Source organism: Rhynchophorus ferrugineus, unplaced genomic scaffold (assembly GCF_030347505.1).
Source record: "Rhynchophorus ferrugineus isolate W39M unplaced genomic scaffold, kcgeb_rfMv2 rfM7, whole genome shotgun sequence".
Lineage (NCBI taxonomy): Eukaryota > Metazoa > Arthropoda > Insecta > Coleoptera > Curculionidae > Rhynchophorus > Rhynchophorus ferrugineus.
Window position 1 is genome coordinate 35924151 of NW_027472586.1, and position 17702 is coordinate 35941852.

At 34.4% G+C, this 17702-nt stretch overlaps 2 protein-coding genes across 3 annotated transcripts; one reads left to right on the forward strand and one right to left on the reverse strand.

Moving 5' to 3' along the window:
* Window positions 1-277: 277 nt before the first annotated feature.
* On the forward strand, window positions 278-7670 carry omd (integrator complex subunit 5 omd). Its single transcript, XM_076410750.1, has 11 exons — window positions 278-610; window positions 667-859; window positions 912-1037; window positions 1090-1325; window positions 1383-1518; window positions 1584-1663; window positions 1713-2523; window positions 3611-3816; window positions 5126-5413; window positions 5466-5777; window positions 7333-7670. Exons 1-11 carry the CDS (start codon window positions 383-385, stop codon window positions 7555-7557), a joined length of 2841 nt encoding a protein of 946 aa, XP_076266865.1. The 5' UTR covers window positions 278-382; the 3' UTR covers window positions 7558-7670.
* Window positions 7671-9657: 1987 nt separating this feature from the next.
* LOC143200313 (uncharacterized) lies at window positions 9658-17014 on the reverse strand. Of its 2 annotated transcripts, XM_076410774.1 has the most exons (7): window positions 16866-17014; window positions 16687-16782; window positions 14570-14814; window positions 12358-12834; window positions 12030-12299; window positions 10091-10255; window positions 9658-10035 (listed from the first exon to the last, which is right to left on the reverse strand). In XM_076410774.1, exons 1-7 carry the CDS (start codon window positions 16903-16905, stop codon window positions 9760-9762), a joined length of 1569 nt encoding a protein of 522 aa, XP_076266889.1. In that variant the 5' UTR covers window positions 16906-17014; the 3' UTR covers window positions 9658-9759. The 2 variants fall into 2 exon arrangements, with proteins under 2 accessions (XP_076266889.1, XP_076266890.1); XM_076410775.1 differs by lacking the exon at window positions 16687-16782 and having other exon boundaries at window positions 16866-17002.
* Between the last annotated feature and the right edge of the window lie 688 nt (window positions 17015-17702).

Genomic DNA, 17702 nt, shown 5'->3' on the forward strand with positions numbered 1-17702 from the left:
ACAACTAAAAATAAAACTATAAAATATTAAATAAGTGTTTGTAATATTCTTTTTCGATCACAGCTTGTTCTTATCAACGGTAATATAAAAATGAAACATTTTCTCGTTGCAACCACCATCAAGACTCAACCAGACCGCAACACCCTGCACAAAACAAAACATTGTCTGTATATTTTTTAAAACCCGGGAAACAGCTGTGAAATCTGTCAAGCTGAAATTGAATGAATGCGATGAATTGCGCGTACGCAATTCTCGTTTTCTGTCGTCTGTCTAAACCAGACATATTCGAATTAGACCGATAGAGTTTGTAGTTAACCTTATTCATGTATTTACATTTAATTATGTCTTAAAATTGTTGATAAAACGATTAAACATAACAAAAATGATGCCCCACGCTACGGTGGTCCGTAATTTACCTCAACACAATTTATTAAAAGAATTAAAAGTTTTTATTATCGGAACCTCGAAAGGAGATCGTCAAAAGACAACAGAGCTTACCAAAACAGCGTTATTGTTATTGAGAAAATTACCGGCATGCCGAGGAGCAGTATTTCAATTTTTCTGCAAGGTTTTCGACGCAGCTGCTTCAAACTATATACAGTGCATTGAGGTGGGAAGTTTTGAAATTATACAATTACAATCTTGTATCGATAAATTAATTTTTAGACAGAAATCAATACAGGAAAATTGCCGAAAGTATCTGAAACGGACGAGCTAGTGATCTCTGAGATACATATGGCCCTAATCACTTTGGTTTCGGAGAATCCGATTGCCTGGGCGCCGACAATCAGTACCTGGTCCCTGGAACTTTTAGGAGAGATATCCACCAAATATTCAGGACGCGCCCATATTTCTACTAGTATGTTTTTAAATATAACTTTATCTTTAAGCTATTTAATAATTTCTTGCAGATTTAAATGAAACTTTACAATTATGGATGGGTTGTCGGGCTGCCAGAACTTTGGTAGACATAAATACCAAATGTTTATCAAGTTTGATACATTCAGACACAGAATCGTGCATTAGTGCACTATTAGGTAAGTATACAGTACAATTAAATAAGATAGATATAATTGAAAACTGTTTTAGATACATCGGTAAAGCACTCCCCAAATTTTGATTGGGTTGTTGCCCATGTTGGTAGTTGTTTCCCGAATACAGTCATCACGAGAGTCTTGTCGGTGGGTTTGAAAGATTTTTCGCAGAACAGATCATTTGATCAAGTAAGGAGTTCACCAAAACTAAAGTCAGTAGTTGGTATTTTGGGTCATTTGGCCGGTAGCCATGCCCAAGACATCAGAGAAGCGATAGTTGAAATTTTCCAGGTTAGTCTATATAACAGGAGAATATCATTTGTTTTTAATAGTAAATGTTAATTGCAGTGGAGCTTGAAAGAGACATTTGATGACTCTGACTCAGTTAGATTCCAAAAAAAAGCCACTGTTCCATATGTATTGCAACTAGCTTTTCTGTCTGATACCCTGTTGTCTTCTATATGTAAACAAACCAGAAATATCTGTAAGTAGTTCAATGTTAAGCCAGTGACAATAAATGAAAGCAATAACAAAACATCTTCTATGTAGTAAGTGTAGAGGTGATCGGAAAGCTGTATCACTTCATAGATGACTGGATCAAATACTTTGGAACCCCCGAGGCTCTGGAGGTACTTCACTTTCGCCTTGTTGTATTTAAGACTCATATATATTTTTTAGGAACACATTATATCTTTGATTCTCCGATGTGAAACTGAGGGCATCCAAATTTTGGAGCTTATACTCAGCTGTAGTCAAATAACTAAGATGAAAGGTTGCAATGACGCAATTAAAATGGACATCCGGGAAAAAGCGTTGGAGTTATTGGAGAACATTCTGCAGGAAATCGACGAGTCCGTACGTCACGGTAATCACATCGAAATCCTGAACTCCTTCTCCAGGGACATCCACGAAATCAACAACATGCTATTAAACCCGAATAAGATATACTCCGAGGTTTCCAGCAGGATAATTCTCTATTTAGGTTACGTGAATCCATCAATTTTGATCAAATCGGCCACGTTTTTATTGGAATTCTCCACGACCCCACAACAATTGGCCTTGGTTGTGAAGATTCTATCCAATGAACTGGTGGACAAGACCATCCCGCCCTACTCAGAGAAAGGGGGACATTTTTCCATCGTCCTGGAGCAGATACTGAGCAGGCACATCCAAAGATTCTCGCGTTCCAACGAAGAGACTCTGGACCTGTCTCAAATGTGGGAAAACCTGCTAGCGCTGTTGGAGTGGGAGAAGAGCGACAAAGTGCCCATTTTGAAGTCGAGGATGATATCCAGAGCTCTGGAGGGGAACTTTATCCATCTCACCTCGGTGTTTTCGAGCGAAATCCATCACATGCACATTATCGCGGATATCTTGGATCGGACTGAAATACCTTCGGCAGGATCATCATACAGCCCACCTATCAGAGTTATACTGAACCTGACCCAGTCTACAGTTAATTATTTCTTTGCCTGCTGTCGTGATAGTGGTAAGTCAATATTTTGTTTTATTTTAAAAATTCCCGGCAATATCAAAATAAGACTTACCTGCGATGCCAATCTCTATTTCTCACAAGAAACTTTGACAAGTCTTTCAAATTCAGAATAAGTCGTTATCATATGTTTAAAAATATTCTATGATAGTTCTTTCGCGACAATTTAAAAAGATATATATATAGAGTTTTCGATTTAAAAAAAACACAAAAAGTTTTGTTTTCGTATTTTCCTTCATCAAAATGTTTTGATGAACACTATTGTTCCGTATTTAACAAAAAGTTGAAAATGCGCAACACCTACGTTAAAAAATACCGAATTATATTTAACAACTAGTAGCACATTGTTATTTCTTAAATACTATTCCCTGAAACTTCACAAACGAAACTGACATGGGCAGATAAAACGCCGCTAATAATCATTTTTCATGATTAACTAGATTTTTCTAATCCCAATATTCTGCATTTACTTTATTGATAGATATATCTCTGTTACTTTTGCAATAGAATGTCTGGCAAGGTTTGGTTGAAACAATACTCAATAACTCAATAATTTCCATTCTTTACCAAAAAAAATTTAAAATTAAAACTAAAAGATAATTGTCCCTGTTGTCAAATCACAGTCTTGCCCCTAAATTTAACAATAACAATGGAATAAGAGACCTTGAAAAAAATTATATATTTGATAGCGGTTTATTCTGTTTCTTAGTTTACTAAAGTATAATAAAGTATTATTATCGTAATATTTTTTAATATGTCAGAAACACTCATTTTGAAAGTTATATGTAGGGCTAATCTAAAATAATTTGCATATGGCCACTACCTTTTTTAATAGTAACTGGTTTATTTGATTTTACATGAAATAATAATAATCCAAATACTCACCCCATCAATTAATTGATATTAATTCTAACAATATTAATTATTATCATCTCATTAATGATTTCTAAAACATTTATTTGAATTTCACAAATTAAACTGACATCTACAAACGAAATATCGCTCTATTTATTAAACAATGTTGTGCATGGTAACTGGATTTTTCTATTCTCACTTATTATGCCTTAAACTGAACAATTTTTAGGTACATCAACGAAATACAGGGGTTTCAAGCGGTCGTGTAATATTCTAAGGAGGCTGTGCGTTTATTCTAAAGTTGCCAAGGTGTTGGCGCTGAGGGAGCTTTTGGAAAGGGCATTGTTCCGAGCGGACAATGTACTGTTTGGAGCCAAGAATCATTCCGTTCACGATAACAGTGAGAAAATGCTCTTGAAACAAAACAAAAAAATCGTAAGTAGAAGAAATAATGTTAAGTTATAAAGAACAAATAACTTCTATTGAACAAAATAACCATCTCTCGAAGAAACAGCATTTTGTTAAATTTAATCCTTTCAAGATTATACTTCAGAATTATCATTAGTTAGTTGTTCATTCGATGAACAAATTAGTTATCAAAAACTAAATCTTTTTTGTCCATAATGCCCCTTGAAATAGTTTGCGTTATTTATTTGAAAATACATTTGGTTTGTGTTGGAAGTTTCTTGTAGCTGATGTTAGATCCTCACAGTTCTTGTAAAATTCTTCCAGTTATTAGGTCATATCTTGGAGATTTTTGACATAAATTTGATTGATCATTGTACATCCTGACAGTAAATCTTTCCTGTGGAATTTGAAATGGAGCGTTAAGAAAGTCGGTTAACTTATAAACATCCGCTTTTTCTTTGTCATTCCTGGCCCAGATATTATTATTATGCTTAATGGGTCGATTGTGTTGTTGGGACTTTTTGACATTTCTTATTATTTTCCAGAGAGAATATTCTATTGCATCAGTTGGGATTAGGTTTTCTAAATATTGTATTCCTGGGTTTTGTTCATTATTAATTAGCTCTTTCAGTTCTTTTGTTGCTTTGTTGAATGTTTTCTTGTTTTCTTCTGTTCTTGCTTGTTGTCAGGTTTTTCCCATTCTCCTTTTTTTCTGAGATTTTCTGTTTAATCGTGGATGATACGAATTTAACTTTTTGGTATGCTGCACTACAAGGAGTTGCATACCATGCTACATCGTGTATGTTTTTTGTTATAGTTATTGCTGCTGTTTCTCTATCTACTTCAGTGTTTCTCGACGAATGACTTTATCTTTACATCCTGAATAGGCTATGAAACGTTGAAATGTGAAAAACAGACACAATGCTGTCTGATTAGTTCGAACACGTAAACCAATAAGCCCGTCGAAGTCGTCCGGTTGTCGGACGTATGCAAAATTCTTGAAATCAATAGTGATAAGAAGTTAGAACTCTAACCTATAAACTATTGTGGCTGTATAATTAACTGTAGTTTTTAGATATAATATAATGTTAGATTAAATTATTCAGTTTCATAACATTTTTGTTCAATTATTTTATTAAATTAGAATTTTGTTGTATGTCAAAGTCAAACTGAACTAAAACTCAGAGTTTATGCGGCAACATTGCAACGTTTTGACGTCACAAATTTCGATGACGCATATACAAATAAACTTTGAATAGACTATATATAAGAGACTGCTTAAAGTACTATTTCACATTAAGAAAAATTTGCCTTAATTCCGTTTGCTTTTCACCAGAACAAAACCATTCCGCTCACTAAGCACTCGACGGTATTCAACGGCGGCATCATCGGCGTAGGAAAGCGCAAAGCCACCAGCCAGGAAGCAGTCCAGCAAGAGGTCGTAGCTCACAACACCACCGAGCTCATCAACGCCCTCAAGGCCTGCTGCGCCCTGCAGGAGGAGAACAAGTTCTCCGAAATCTCCCTGGACAGCATGACGTTGCTGTCTCTTTTACTGGTGCAGTTCGTCAGCCCCGACGTCATGTACAACGGACTGCCCTGGCCGGAGGAAGAGTTCTCCAAGGTAACGTTGACACTAGTCGTGGGATTTCGATCGATGGACTCGCGATTCGCAGGTAACGATCGAACGGGACCTCTTCATCAGGCGGACCTTCACCAACACGCCTCTCCTGTGGGATCTGCTGAGTTTCGTCGCGGTGAACCGTCCCGCTCTGTGTTACTGCTCGGTGTTGATCCGGGCTCTGACCGCCACGTTGATTCATCAGTGGAAGAGCATGGGGGACCAGAGCAAGAGCAACGACAACGCGCACTATGAGCATCTAATCGACACTACCGTCAAAGTACTGGATGTCATGGCACTGGGACAGCTGCTGCCTCCTCCGCTGAACTGCATCAGGGACGTGCTGCCCTCACTGCGATGTTGCGAGGTAACGAGACTTTTTTTTGGAGTATTCTTATATCAGATTATATCAGATATAATATTTTGTGAATTGTTTTAACTGGTGATGGTGTGAAATGATGGGTTAGTCCCAGAACATTTAATAGTATCAATAAAGAATAGTTTACTACTTCAGTGCTGATGTGGGTTATTATTCCAATTGGGGAATTAATTCATATTTTTAAAAGAAACAATTCTGGTGATTTTACTCCATCATATATCACCCGTTAAGTTAGGTTTCAACAGTTTAAGAGGTGATTTTGATACCAAAGATGAAAAAGAACACTGCTGATGTTTACCGATGCCAATTGAACAATTTAAATGGGAAATTGTTTCCAGAAAGGTCTGCAAACAGCCAATAAGAGAGGCAGTCATCGCCTTGTAATAAAAAGTCCAACAATATGGTGAAAAAAAAGATATAAAAAAAACATCAATGTAATTCAAAGGCATTTTCTGATAAAAAGTTTTCTATGAATAGATCTAGAATATGAGATTCTAGAATAATCAAGTAGTTAAGACTATTATTCTTGTTACTATTATTATTTTTGTTCCCTCTTATTTTCACTGCTGTATCTATTGTATACCAATTAAAAGCAATGCTATGATTAATACATCTATCCTTTTTTCAATTTCTTTCCAATCAATTTCCTTCACGTTTCTTAACCTACTCCAATTTTTTTCTGAATTTGTGGTAATTTGTTCCTATTCTGTATTCTTTGCCTAATGTTGTTTGGTTCCAATAGAGTTTATAACATTTTTTTTTCTACTAATTTTAATTTACTTTGACCTTGCTTTGTCATCAATACTCCTCTGTTACATATGTCATTATCAATTTTAATGTGTTTATAGATCTTTATGAGAAAGTTAATCAAAAACATAATAATATTCTCATACAACAATATCCGGACTATATGGTGGATGCGCAAACATTTTTCAATTTGTTGACGAATCTATAAAGAATCTATAAAGCATCTTTAATCTATTTGCGAATTGATGGTTTTCACACTATAACCAGTTAACCACAATATCATTAACGTATCTCTAGGTCTTGTTCCAGTCGGGCAATAGATCTTTTAAAGGTTATTATAATCAATTTCATAGTTGTTAAGCAAAGAATTCACAGTTTTAAGAGGCACATGATAGTTCAGTAATATAAGCCTATATTCTTCTCTTTCTTTTTTTTATTTGATCTTCAGGATTTTCCATCATCTTACCAAGCTTTCGTCTCATAATATTGAAAATTATTGTGATATACGTAACAGATGTGAATAAAGACAGACGTTTAAATTTAATATTCAAACCTTTGCTTTGCGCCTCGGTGGGTCTAATATTCCACCACTCTTATTCTTGAAATAAAATTGTTTTCGTTAAAGAAAGTGCGTTTTCTTCTCTACACAAGTAAAAACTTATCTTTTATCATGGATATGAATGAACTTAAATGAATTGCTTCAAAAATGCTGTTTAAAAACACGAATTACTTTTCTTAGTATAACTTAGTTTTATATTGAAATAACAGTATAACTAATACGATCTTGTATCTGCAGATAGTGGATATATTAAGAGATTGCATCTGGTGTTACATGAGAGACCATATCCCCTCACCAGCCCTGTTCAGCTGTGACCAAAACGGGATATACTGGCGGGATCCCATCACGGCCAGACCACCGGAAAGGTACACGAACACCTTGAGGATCATCATGCAGAGGAACATCGAGAGTTTCGGCTCTATATACGCCCAAATGTTTATTAATATACCCAAACACGACTGAATCATTGTTGTTTTAATTATATGTAATTTGGTGATATTTTTATGTAAAGACCGTCAGAGTTATTTTAGTAAATAATTTTATTTAAAAATATAATTAGTGAAATATAGAACTCAGTTCATTGTTTTTGTTATTATTCCAATTCCTGGAATACCTCGCCAATCAAGAAAACCTCCATGTATGATTGAAATATTTAGATAAAAACCTAAACAAAATGATATTTATTTATTTTTATGAACTACAACCATCAATATTCATAATCTGTATGCATAAAAATTCAGTTAAAATATGTTTGAGCGCAAAAAACTCGGAAAGTAATTGGCGAACTAGATATTTTTACACAACATTGCCTTTTAACGGAAAGGTGTTTCTATATAGAAAATTCCAACAGGCATGAAAAATTATAAGCATTTTGCAGTTTTCATTCATTTGTTTTCAAATATATATATATATATATATATATATATATATATATATATATATATATATGTGTGTGTGTGTGTGTGTGGTCAGGTTTAATCTTTATGTATAGAAATTTAAAATTAAATAAAATATGTATGTATGTACCTGCAAAAGTCAATAAACAGTAGATCAATTCATTTGAATCTTTTACAGAACATTGCATTTTAATGAAAGGGCAATTTTTGTACACTTATAAGTAACGACTCATTTATGGATTGTTTGGTATGGAACCATTTGTTCTTGCCAATTACATATTAGTTCGTGGGAATCTTCCAAGGTGGCTTCATTGATTTTAGCTTAATTCTTGGTATCTCTTTTACTCTATCTGATAATAATAAACCATATCTATCCTCTTGTTCTTTCTAATTCTACTAAATATATTATTAATATTCTAATGATCTTGATGAGTATCTCCTTCCTTCATAAATTTAGCTATTCTAATATGATAGCAGTTCTAATAGTTCAGTTTTAGTTTTATATCCAATATTATAATCAAATAATTCGAAATTAGTTGTTTTTTAATTATAGAAGGTGTATAAGGTCGGAGGAAAAGCAAACTCAGTTTTCCCAATAGATCACTTTAAAGTCATATACATCTTTAGTTACACTTATCCAGCGAAGCCATAGACCGAGGCTTTTATGAATCGCTAGTAAAACTAAATAACATCAAGCCATTCTTGAAACGATAAATGTTAAAAACTGGAAGAAGCTTCACAAATGGTTGCAAAACAGATGTTGAAACTAAGAAAGATGACTCTCCTTCCTTCCTGAAGTGTTTTGTGGAATTAGAAAGGAAGTGCTCATCATTGGCTGTTTAAACGCACTCTAGTGTGATTGAAACAGGCAAAACTCCTTTTGTGGTGTCGATATGGCTTCAAAAGAGGCTTGTAAAAATTAATTGACTTAATTTCTTGCACAGAAATTCCACAGTTGGGGAATTATTATTTATTTAGTTATTTATTATATTACTTTTAACCCTTCTTGAGCCTTTTAGGGTATTTTAGGATCTGGTACATTAACTGATATACTCTTGGTTGTTTATATCTACAGATTTACTAATACAATTTAAGCAATAAAATATGTGCTAGACTACAAGTTAAAAATAAAAGTATGGAGCTATTACTCTCACGAAGGCAACAGGCTGTCTATGTTGTGCGACGCTACGATATTTTTTAGATTCCCAATACACAGTCGAGTTCTTGCTTCGCTGTAAGAATTTGTGTAAGAGAATATATTTAACAGTCAGTCTTGCTCGGCATTCTACGGTTGATTCGCTATTTAATAGATGTTCATGTCTAAGCTTGTAGTGTCCCAATTTAGGGTGAGTAAAGATGGTTTGTTTGTACCGAGGCATATCTGATTTGATAGGGCTTCCATAGTTGATCTTCTTAATATCCCAAAATTTGTTTTTATCCAGCAGGTTCCAGTCCAGTTGGTCTTGTTTTTCATACACTGTGGAAAGTTAGATGTATAGATCTTTACACCTGGAGGTCAGCAAGGTGGTCTACCCGTTCGTTGAATTTGATTTCTCTATAGGAAGGAAATTTGCATTGGACAGCAACTCTACCTTCAACCCATTATTCGTTTAGAATATTGATGATTGACACATTTATGTAAAAACTTGAATAAAAACAAGTAATATATATATATACATAAATATTTTATTAAAAAATATAAATGATGAGATATAGTAGTACTCAGTCCATTGATTTCCTCTAGGGGTTTCGGTAATCCCAGCTCCATTCAGTAATCATGAAGATCAACGTCCAGTCTTTCGAATTCAGTATCACTCAAGAATCTCCATTTATATCCCAGGATTTGGGAAACTTCGTTCTCGACCTGTTGGTGTGACGTGCTGTTCATCTTCAACCAGGAGTAAAACCCATCAGTCCACTCAATGGTCTTTGGCCAGTCGCACTCTAATATCACAGCCTTTTCCCGAACGTGGAACCATTTGAGGTTCCTCCCCGTGTAAGCCAACAAGAGCACTGTTGCTGTCGATATGGTTTCAGTGATGATCTGAAATAATTTAATAAAGAATTGACGGTGACACATCTTAAGACAATGGGCTCACCAATGTCGATAAATAAGAACAAGACCTGATTAGCAGCATATAGTTTTCATCGTTCCGGCTAGAGAACGGCGTTGGTACCTCAAACATTGGTATGTTTAAGTGTCCATAAATCCGAAGATCCGAGCTGAAATAGTCTATGACGTTTAGAAGCAATTCCGGCTTTACCTTAAACATAGTAAATCTGATAAGTACCATCAAATGTAGTACTGCATAGTTTTTTTTATATATAGTCCATTCAACATAACAGTGAACCACGTCATCAAGATGTTTAATGTATTGCCTATCGCAATTCATTAATTAGTTTTAAAATCAGATTATATTTTCCTTCTCATTTCATTCCAATTAAAAAGAGATACAAGGTTGTTGATACGTTCGAACATGTAACTGAATGAGGCTATGCAAAATTCAACAAAATTCTATCAAACACAACTAAGGAAACTAAGAAGAATTAATAAAATGTTACTTGACTATACAATTGTTAATTAGGTAGATTAGGCCTCCTCTCCTCCATTCTCATACTAATATTGAAATATTGCGACTTTTGGATAACACCAGAACACGACACAGACTCAAAAGAATCAAACCATCTGATCTTGTGTAGTGTTGTGTAGTGAGGTGCATATATTAAAAAATTCAGCAGTGACATGTATAAACATTATTTCACCAGATACTGAGTTAGGGTCGATGGGTCCTCCTAGTTATATACCTAGATTTAAGTTATCATAAAGACAAATTGTAGGTTAGACGGAAACGACTAGTAACAATATATTAATTAAATGATAAAAAAAAGTCATAAAGTTCGATGACATGGTTTACTATTTCATTGAACGGGCTATATGTGTATTTAAATCGTATTTAATAAATTAAAGTAAAATAAGGCAGAAGAACAAGGTATCAACATTCAAGATGATATAATATATTATTATATAAAACAGTTAGGAAATACAAAAATAATAAAAAATTTAGAATTAACAACTTAGGAGTAGAGAGTGTTATTGCTGCTAAGTAATCATCCATGATTAAGTTATATCGTTAGTTATACATGATTTTGCTTTAAAACATAAAATAAGATTGCTAAACCACAGCAACGGAGCAATACAGCAACAGGACTTTGCTTTGTATTATGTTCATTTGTTAATATTCGATGGAGTGTACAAATAAATTCTGTTTTTTTTTAAGATTAAAAGGAATAGAAGGCTCAAAACTTGAGGAACTAAGTAATGATCATATAAAACCTTATAGGTTATGTTCCAAATTAACATTAAATTATACTTATGAAACTAAAATTAAGAGTTTAAGCCTTACTAGACAAGTTCGTATAGTTTAGGTCGTTTCATTCTTCTAATTTCCTGCGTGTTGTCCAGTAGCTGTATCGCTTCCACGTTATTATGATTTAGTAACCTTATTTCATGCGTTAAGGCGAATCTAATTTCATTATTTACAGCGCAATCTTGGATAAATTCGTAAATCTATTTGATTTCGAAGTTATCGAGGTGTTTTCGTTGGTTACGTAGCAATAAACATTATAATTGACTTATAAAGCCATCTTTTTGATCTAAGGTTGGGATATCTTGATTTTGAGTCTGATAGCAGATCTACTTTTTGTCTAAGTGATGTTTCCAATTTAACCTATCATCGATATGGATGCCGAGGTATTTAACTGATTTTGCTAAGAAATAATAAAGATTCTGCAATTCCTCTGCAAGGCAAAATTGACACGGACAGATTTGGAGTTATTTAGCTGTATTTAACAGCAGTCTCTAGCTTACATGTGGATTTTGGTGACTGCGAATTATACTTTTTCCATAATGTCGTTATATGATGAGAAAATATTTTGGTTCAACTAATTGTTATCTACTAAGATTTATTCTATTATCATTACTCTATTTGTGAGCACAAAACCACACATAATTTCCTTGCTCTAATAATTGTTACTTACTCCGATTTGGGGGGAATTGTACAGCACACTTCGAACTGGCGCCCCTTCCTGCAATATCGCCCATCTGTATTCCTTGCTCTCGACCTCCAAGTGCACACTGAGTCCCGGATTGTTGGCCCTGGTGGTCTTCCACACTCTCGGACACACTGGCCTGATGAAAGCCTCATCTGTTGTGTATCTGTTTTGCACCAGATGCAGGTGCTTTAGTTTGGTGAATCCCAGCATCTCAATGAGGTCATCGCCGATGTTCTGGGGACTGATATGTAATTCCTGTAAAGAAAAATTAGTTGTTTTTGGTTGTTCTTCATGTGAAATTGCGAAGAATTACAAAGAGGTTCAGGAAAACGCCTACGTGAAGGATCTGATAGGGGAATTTCGTGGCGTTGACTAGCTTCAGGCCGCGCATCGACAACTGACAGGTCTGACACACCTCGTCCAGCAGGAACTGGGCCTCGCTGGGCTCGAGCATCAGATCCACCAATTCCAGCCGCCTCATCAGCTTCAGGTTCCTCATCAGCCTCTTCAGCCCCGCCAGCAGCTTACCCCCTGTTCCGAACAGGCTGATTCTCTCCTCCTCCTCCTCGGTGGTCATGTTGCAGGGAAACGTGAACTTCAGGTGCCGGATGTTGCTACCGATGCCGAGGACGACGTTCTCCTTCTGCACCTGCTGCTCCATGTACCACGACAGGATGTTCATGAAATCGTACAAGTTGCTGAAGCTGAGCATCGGTTTTATTATAAGAGATTTGATGTGTTTCCCCACGCTAGACAAACAGAGAGAAGTTCTTAGGTGGTCTAGAACGTACTGGAAAAACAGGCGCGAGATTAGTTAGCCATAACGGTGGGCGATTAAGCATACGAGGTGTGCCGAAGAAATATTTGTTCTTCTTGGGGGTGTTGGCCACCGAAACAAATCAAAACAATATTGACATATCGGACAAAAAAAACTATCGAAATATCTTTTGCAACACGTTTAAAAATATCGATATTTCACAAAAAATATATCGATATTTTTAAGAAAAAATAAAAATAGTGAAATATTAGCCTAAATATATACATATATATATATATATATATATTTTTTTTTTTCTAACCATTTCAAGAAGTAGTGGTTTCTGATGGACCTTTAACATTAAGTACCAACATTCATCAAACCTTAATTGCTACTTAATTATAATAAAACAATAAAAATTATATTTAATTTATTTTGAAAAAATATCGAAATAAATTAAATATAATTATTAATAAACCATTAAAATTGGTACTTAGTTTTAAATGTCGATCAAAAAAATATATATATATATAAGCAAAACAATATATAATATTGATATATGCATATTTTTTATAATTGTTGCAAAAATATATCGACTTTTTTTCTCCGATATATCGATATTTTTTAAAATATCGAAATATCGATATATTTTTGGGTGGCCAACACCCCTAGCTTGAATTACAAAAATGATGTTCTTGTTAAATATATGATTTATATCGATACAAGAGCCAGTGTAGAAAAGAAGAAGAATGAGTAGAGGGCGCTGTAATTTGTAACGTAAATCATTTCCTCTAACTATTGCGACGTAATTACATTTATTTATATTCAGTAAAATGGTTTAATTTTAAGTTTGCGTTATGTTTTTCTTTTTATATAGTTTGGTGGTCTAATTTATTAGACCATTTAACTATTTCCTGTAATATTTGAGTCATGGGAAACTAATTACCCTTGAAGGATGAAACTGTCCAACTTTTCGATACCATTTTTGTAGTACGATTTGTCCTTTGCTTGAAAATAAGCCTCAGTTTCGAAGATCACCTCTTTATTCGACGAAAATTTCTCCTCAGCGAGCATTCTTTTGAGATCTGCGAACAGGAAATAGTCGCTGGGGGCCAGATCTGGAGAATACGGTGGATGAGGAAGCAATTCGAAACCCATTTTGGATGGATTTTTGTCATCGTTTTCACTGATTTGTGACATGGTGCATTGTCTTGGTGAAGCAGCACTTTCTTGCTCTTCAAATGCGGCCGTTTTTCGGCGATTTCGTCCTGCACACGGTCCAATACCGCAATGTAATAGTCGCTGCTGATGGTCCTTCCTTTTTCAAGGTAGAAGTATAATTCACAAACTAATTAGCTGTCAATTTTATACACGCATCTTTTGAGGGTTAGGACTAACTAAAATATATATGGATTTAATTCTAGTAGAGCCACCTATGTGTCAGGCCGGGGACTTTTCAATTGACCTGTTATGTAATTAATTTTAAAAAAATTGTAGATAGCCTCATTCAATGAAAACTGGACAATCTCGTTTCAATTTTTTCGGTTATACCAAAATCAAATTCAAATTTTCTGACTACCACCACCAATATTCTGTTACTTATTAAAAATAAAAAATCAACAACAGTAGGTACCAGAACAAATCTTATTATGTGAACAGTTAATAGAAATAAACAACCAATATCGTCGATCATTTTCAAAATCGCCGGTACTTCTCGAGCATACCTCGTATATTATTGATTTGTTTCAATAATCCATTCAAGACCTACCTGCCAACCTAGATAGTAATTAAATTTACTCCTCGTCAGCGTCCTATCTTCCAAAATGAACTGGTTCCAAACGTAGGGCAATTGGAAGGCTCTATACCAGCCCTTACACACCAGGCTGGCGTAATATCTCTCCTTGATGGAGAGATATGCGAATATTCGCTCCAACAGCAGGTCGGGTAACTCGTTCCAACGGGAATACTCCTTGTCTTCATCATCTTGGGGCTGATCAATGTCAATAAACTTGGCTGAATAGCAAAAGAACGTGAATATTCGCGACATAATATGTTGTCGTACTTTGCGGTTCAGTAAGTTTGGTTATTCCACAAGAAAAACTATTGATCGATATAAACATAGCATATCCAAGGTTTGTTTGTATGAGCGTCATAAAGATGTTTAATCTATTGCCTGCCGCAATTTGTAAATTCGTTTTAGTATCAGAAAATAGTTTCCTGTCCATTTTATTCTAGTTAAAAAAAACACACAATGCTGTCTGATCAGTTCGAACACGTAAACGAATGGGCCTGTCAAAGTCGTCCAGTTGTCAGATGCAAAATTCTTGAAAGCAATAGTGATCAAAGGTTATAACCCTAACCTATAAACTATTGTGGCTGTATAACTGTAGTTTTTAGATGTACTGTAATGTTAAAATAAATCATATTTGATAACATTTTTGTTCAATTATTTTATTTAGAGTAGAATTTTGTTGTATGTCAAAGCCAAACTGAACTACAACTCAACGTTGATGCGGCAGTATTGCGACGTTTTGACGTCACAAATTCCGATGACGCATATACAAATGCACTTTCAATAGACAACTTTGAAGACACGTCATCTAAATTTATGACGTCAAAACGTCGCAATGTTGCCGCATCAATTTTCAGTTTTAGTTCAGATTGGCTTAGACATATTACAAAATTCTAATCTAAATATAATAATGAAACAAAGATAATGTCATCAAAATATAATTTATTCTAACATTGTAATACACTCAATGCATATATTATCGAAGGACTTTTCTGTTCAAAATTTATTCATCAACATAATCTCCATCAAGAGTCACCCATTCAGTCATTCCAGCGCCGCTCTAACATTTCAATATCACTTTTGTAAAAGAATTTATCTTATGCGTCAAAATAAGTCTTAACACATTGAAAAATATCGATATTTCACAAAAAATATATCGATATTTTTAAGAAAAAATAAAAATAGTGAAATATTAGCCTAATTTTTTTTTCTAAACATTTCAAGAAGTAGTCGTTTCTGATGGACCTTTAACATTAAGTACCAAAATTCATCAAACTTTAATTGCTACTTAATTATAATAAAATAATAAAAATTATATTTAATTTATTTTGAATAAGCTTCAAGCGATTAAACATCTTAAAGACAATATTCGTCACCAACTTGAAGAAATTCAGTCTCAGATGTTGTAGGATGTAATGAATCGCGATCAGCATTTAGCCGATATAATTTTTCAGTGAAAAAAATGTAAAGGCCAAATTAACTTTTTATAAAAACCAAACTTACTTATTTTTTCTTTGAGCAAAACATTTTAACTTGGATCTCGACAGAAATATTAAGTTAATACGTGAATTCAAGATAATTTATTCTATTTACACACGGCAAAGTTAGAAACTCGAATCCTGGTGCGCAAGCGCGAAATCCCCAAAATTACACTCTTGTTAATTTGATGCGGCAACACTGCGACGTGCTGACGTCATAGAGTTTGTTGACGTGTATTGACTGTTTTATTAGACTACTGAAACCTGATAAAAAGATCGGAAAGTAAACCAACGCGCTTTACCACCTTTCTTAGATTTGTAATTTTGATAAAGAATCTCATTCGTAACGACGAAATGAGGAGCAAAATTATTTTAATCCAAGTTCTGATCGACGAACGCAACAGCGGCATCTCTTGTCGAACACAAAACTCACTGAACAACTTACAACATAAATAACAGAAAGACCTACCACATTCACACAGGTTTGCCGAATCCAGGGCAAGTTAAATGGACGTGTGCGTCTTGTTACACATTAGTTGCATTCGGACTATCTATCAGAGGCACAACAGAAAAAGAAACGGGGTATTTGGTGTGAGAGGAGGACGTATAGTGTACCTTCACCCACAGCGGGCTTATTGCTGTATCTCTCGAACCAGAGCTCCGTAGAGAACGAGTGATTGCGATCGCTTTTCGCGTGACGAGACTGTCTTACTACAACGATAAAAAGATCCGTGTGTATATGTGGTAAGTGTTCTTGTCGAAATAGAAATAAAAAACTAGTTAAAACAATTTACCTTCTTCGTTCTCGTCCACGACCCATCCTCCCGAATTCATCGTAGGAGCGAGTTTACTTCTAAATTTACTTTACGTAATGCCGGCATCTATATTTAGCGTGTTTTGGTCCCTCGTTTTTCCAGCTCGAAATTCGTTTGTTATTGCGTTTTAACGCGACATCTGGTATTTGCAACAAACATCAACATAATAATAATTTTAACAATAAAACTCCCAAACCCCCAATAACATTTCTTTTAAATTTTTCTAATTGGTTTAAAGATTGATCTTACAAAAAATTAGCACATTATTCTTTTAATTTTTCGATTACAAGTCAAACAACACTATGTACTTTGTTATTAAATGAATATTCGTTATAACGTAGAGTTTATAAAATAAATAACCCTTATTAAAGAGTAAATATGATAAAACAATGTTCCTTGTCGGAGATTATTTTCAAAATTAACCCAATAGATAGAGCCAACAGTGGGGTTCTTTACTTCTCAAATGGATGGCGCTGCTGTCAGGCAAACTTAATATTTTGTTAGTTGACAGCGACATTTCGCATATCGAAAATATAAATTTGATATTTCTTAGAGAATTTTTTATTATGCTTAAATTGTACATGTTAAAGCAATATTCTGCTCTAGAACCAAAGTAAACGACAAAAAATTTTGGATATTTACTATTAAAAAAAATTAAATATATCAAAAAATAATATAATATATATAATGAATAGAGAAGGCTCACACGATATTTCAAGTAAATTCAGTGGAACTTGAAATATGTCAACCGTGTCGAAAAAAATAATTTGGAGAAAAAAGCATTTGACTAGATGACTAGATTAGAATAGATGGTGT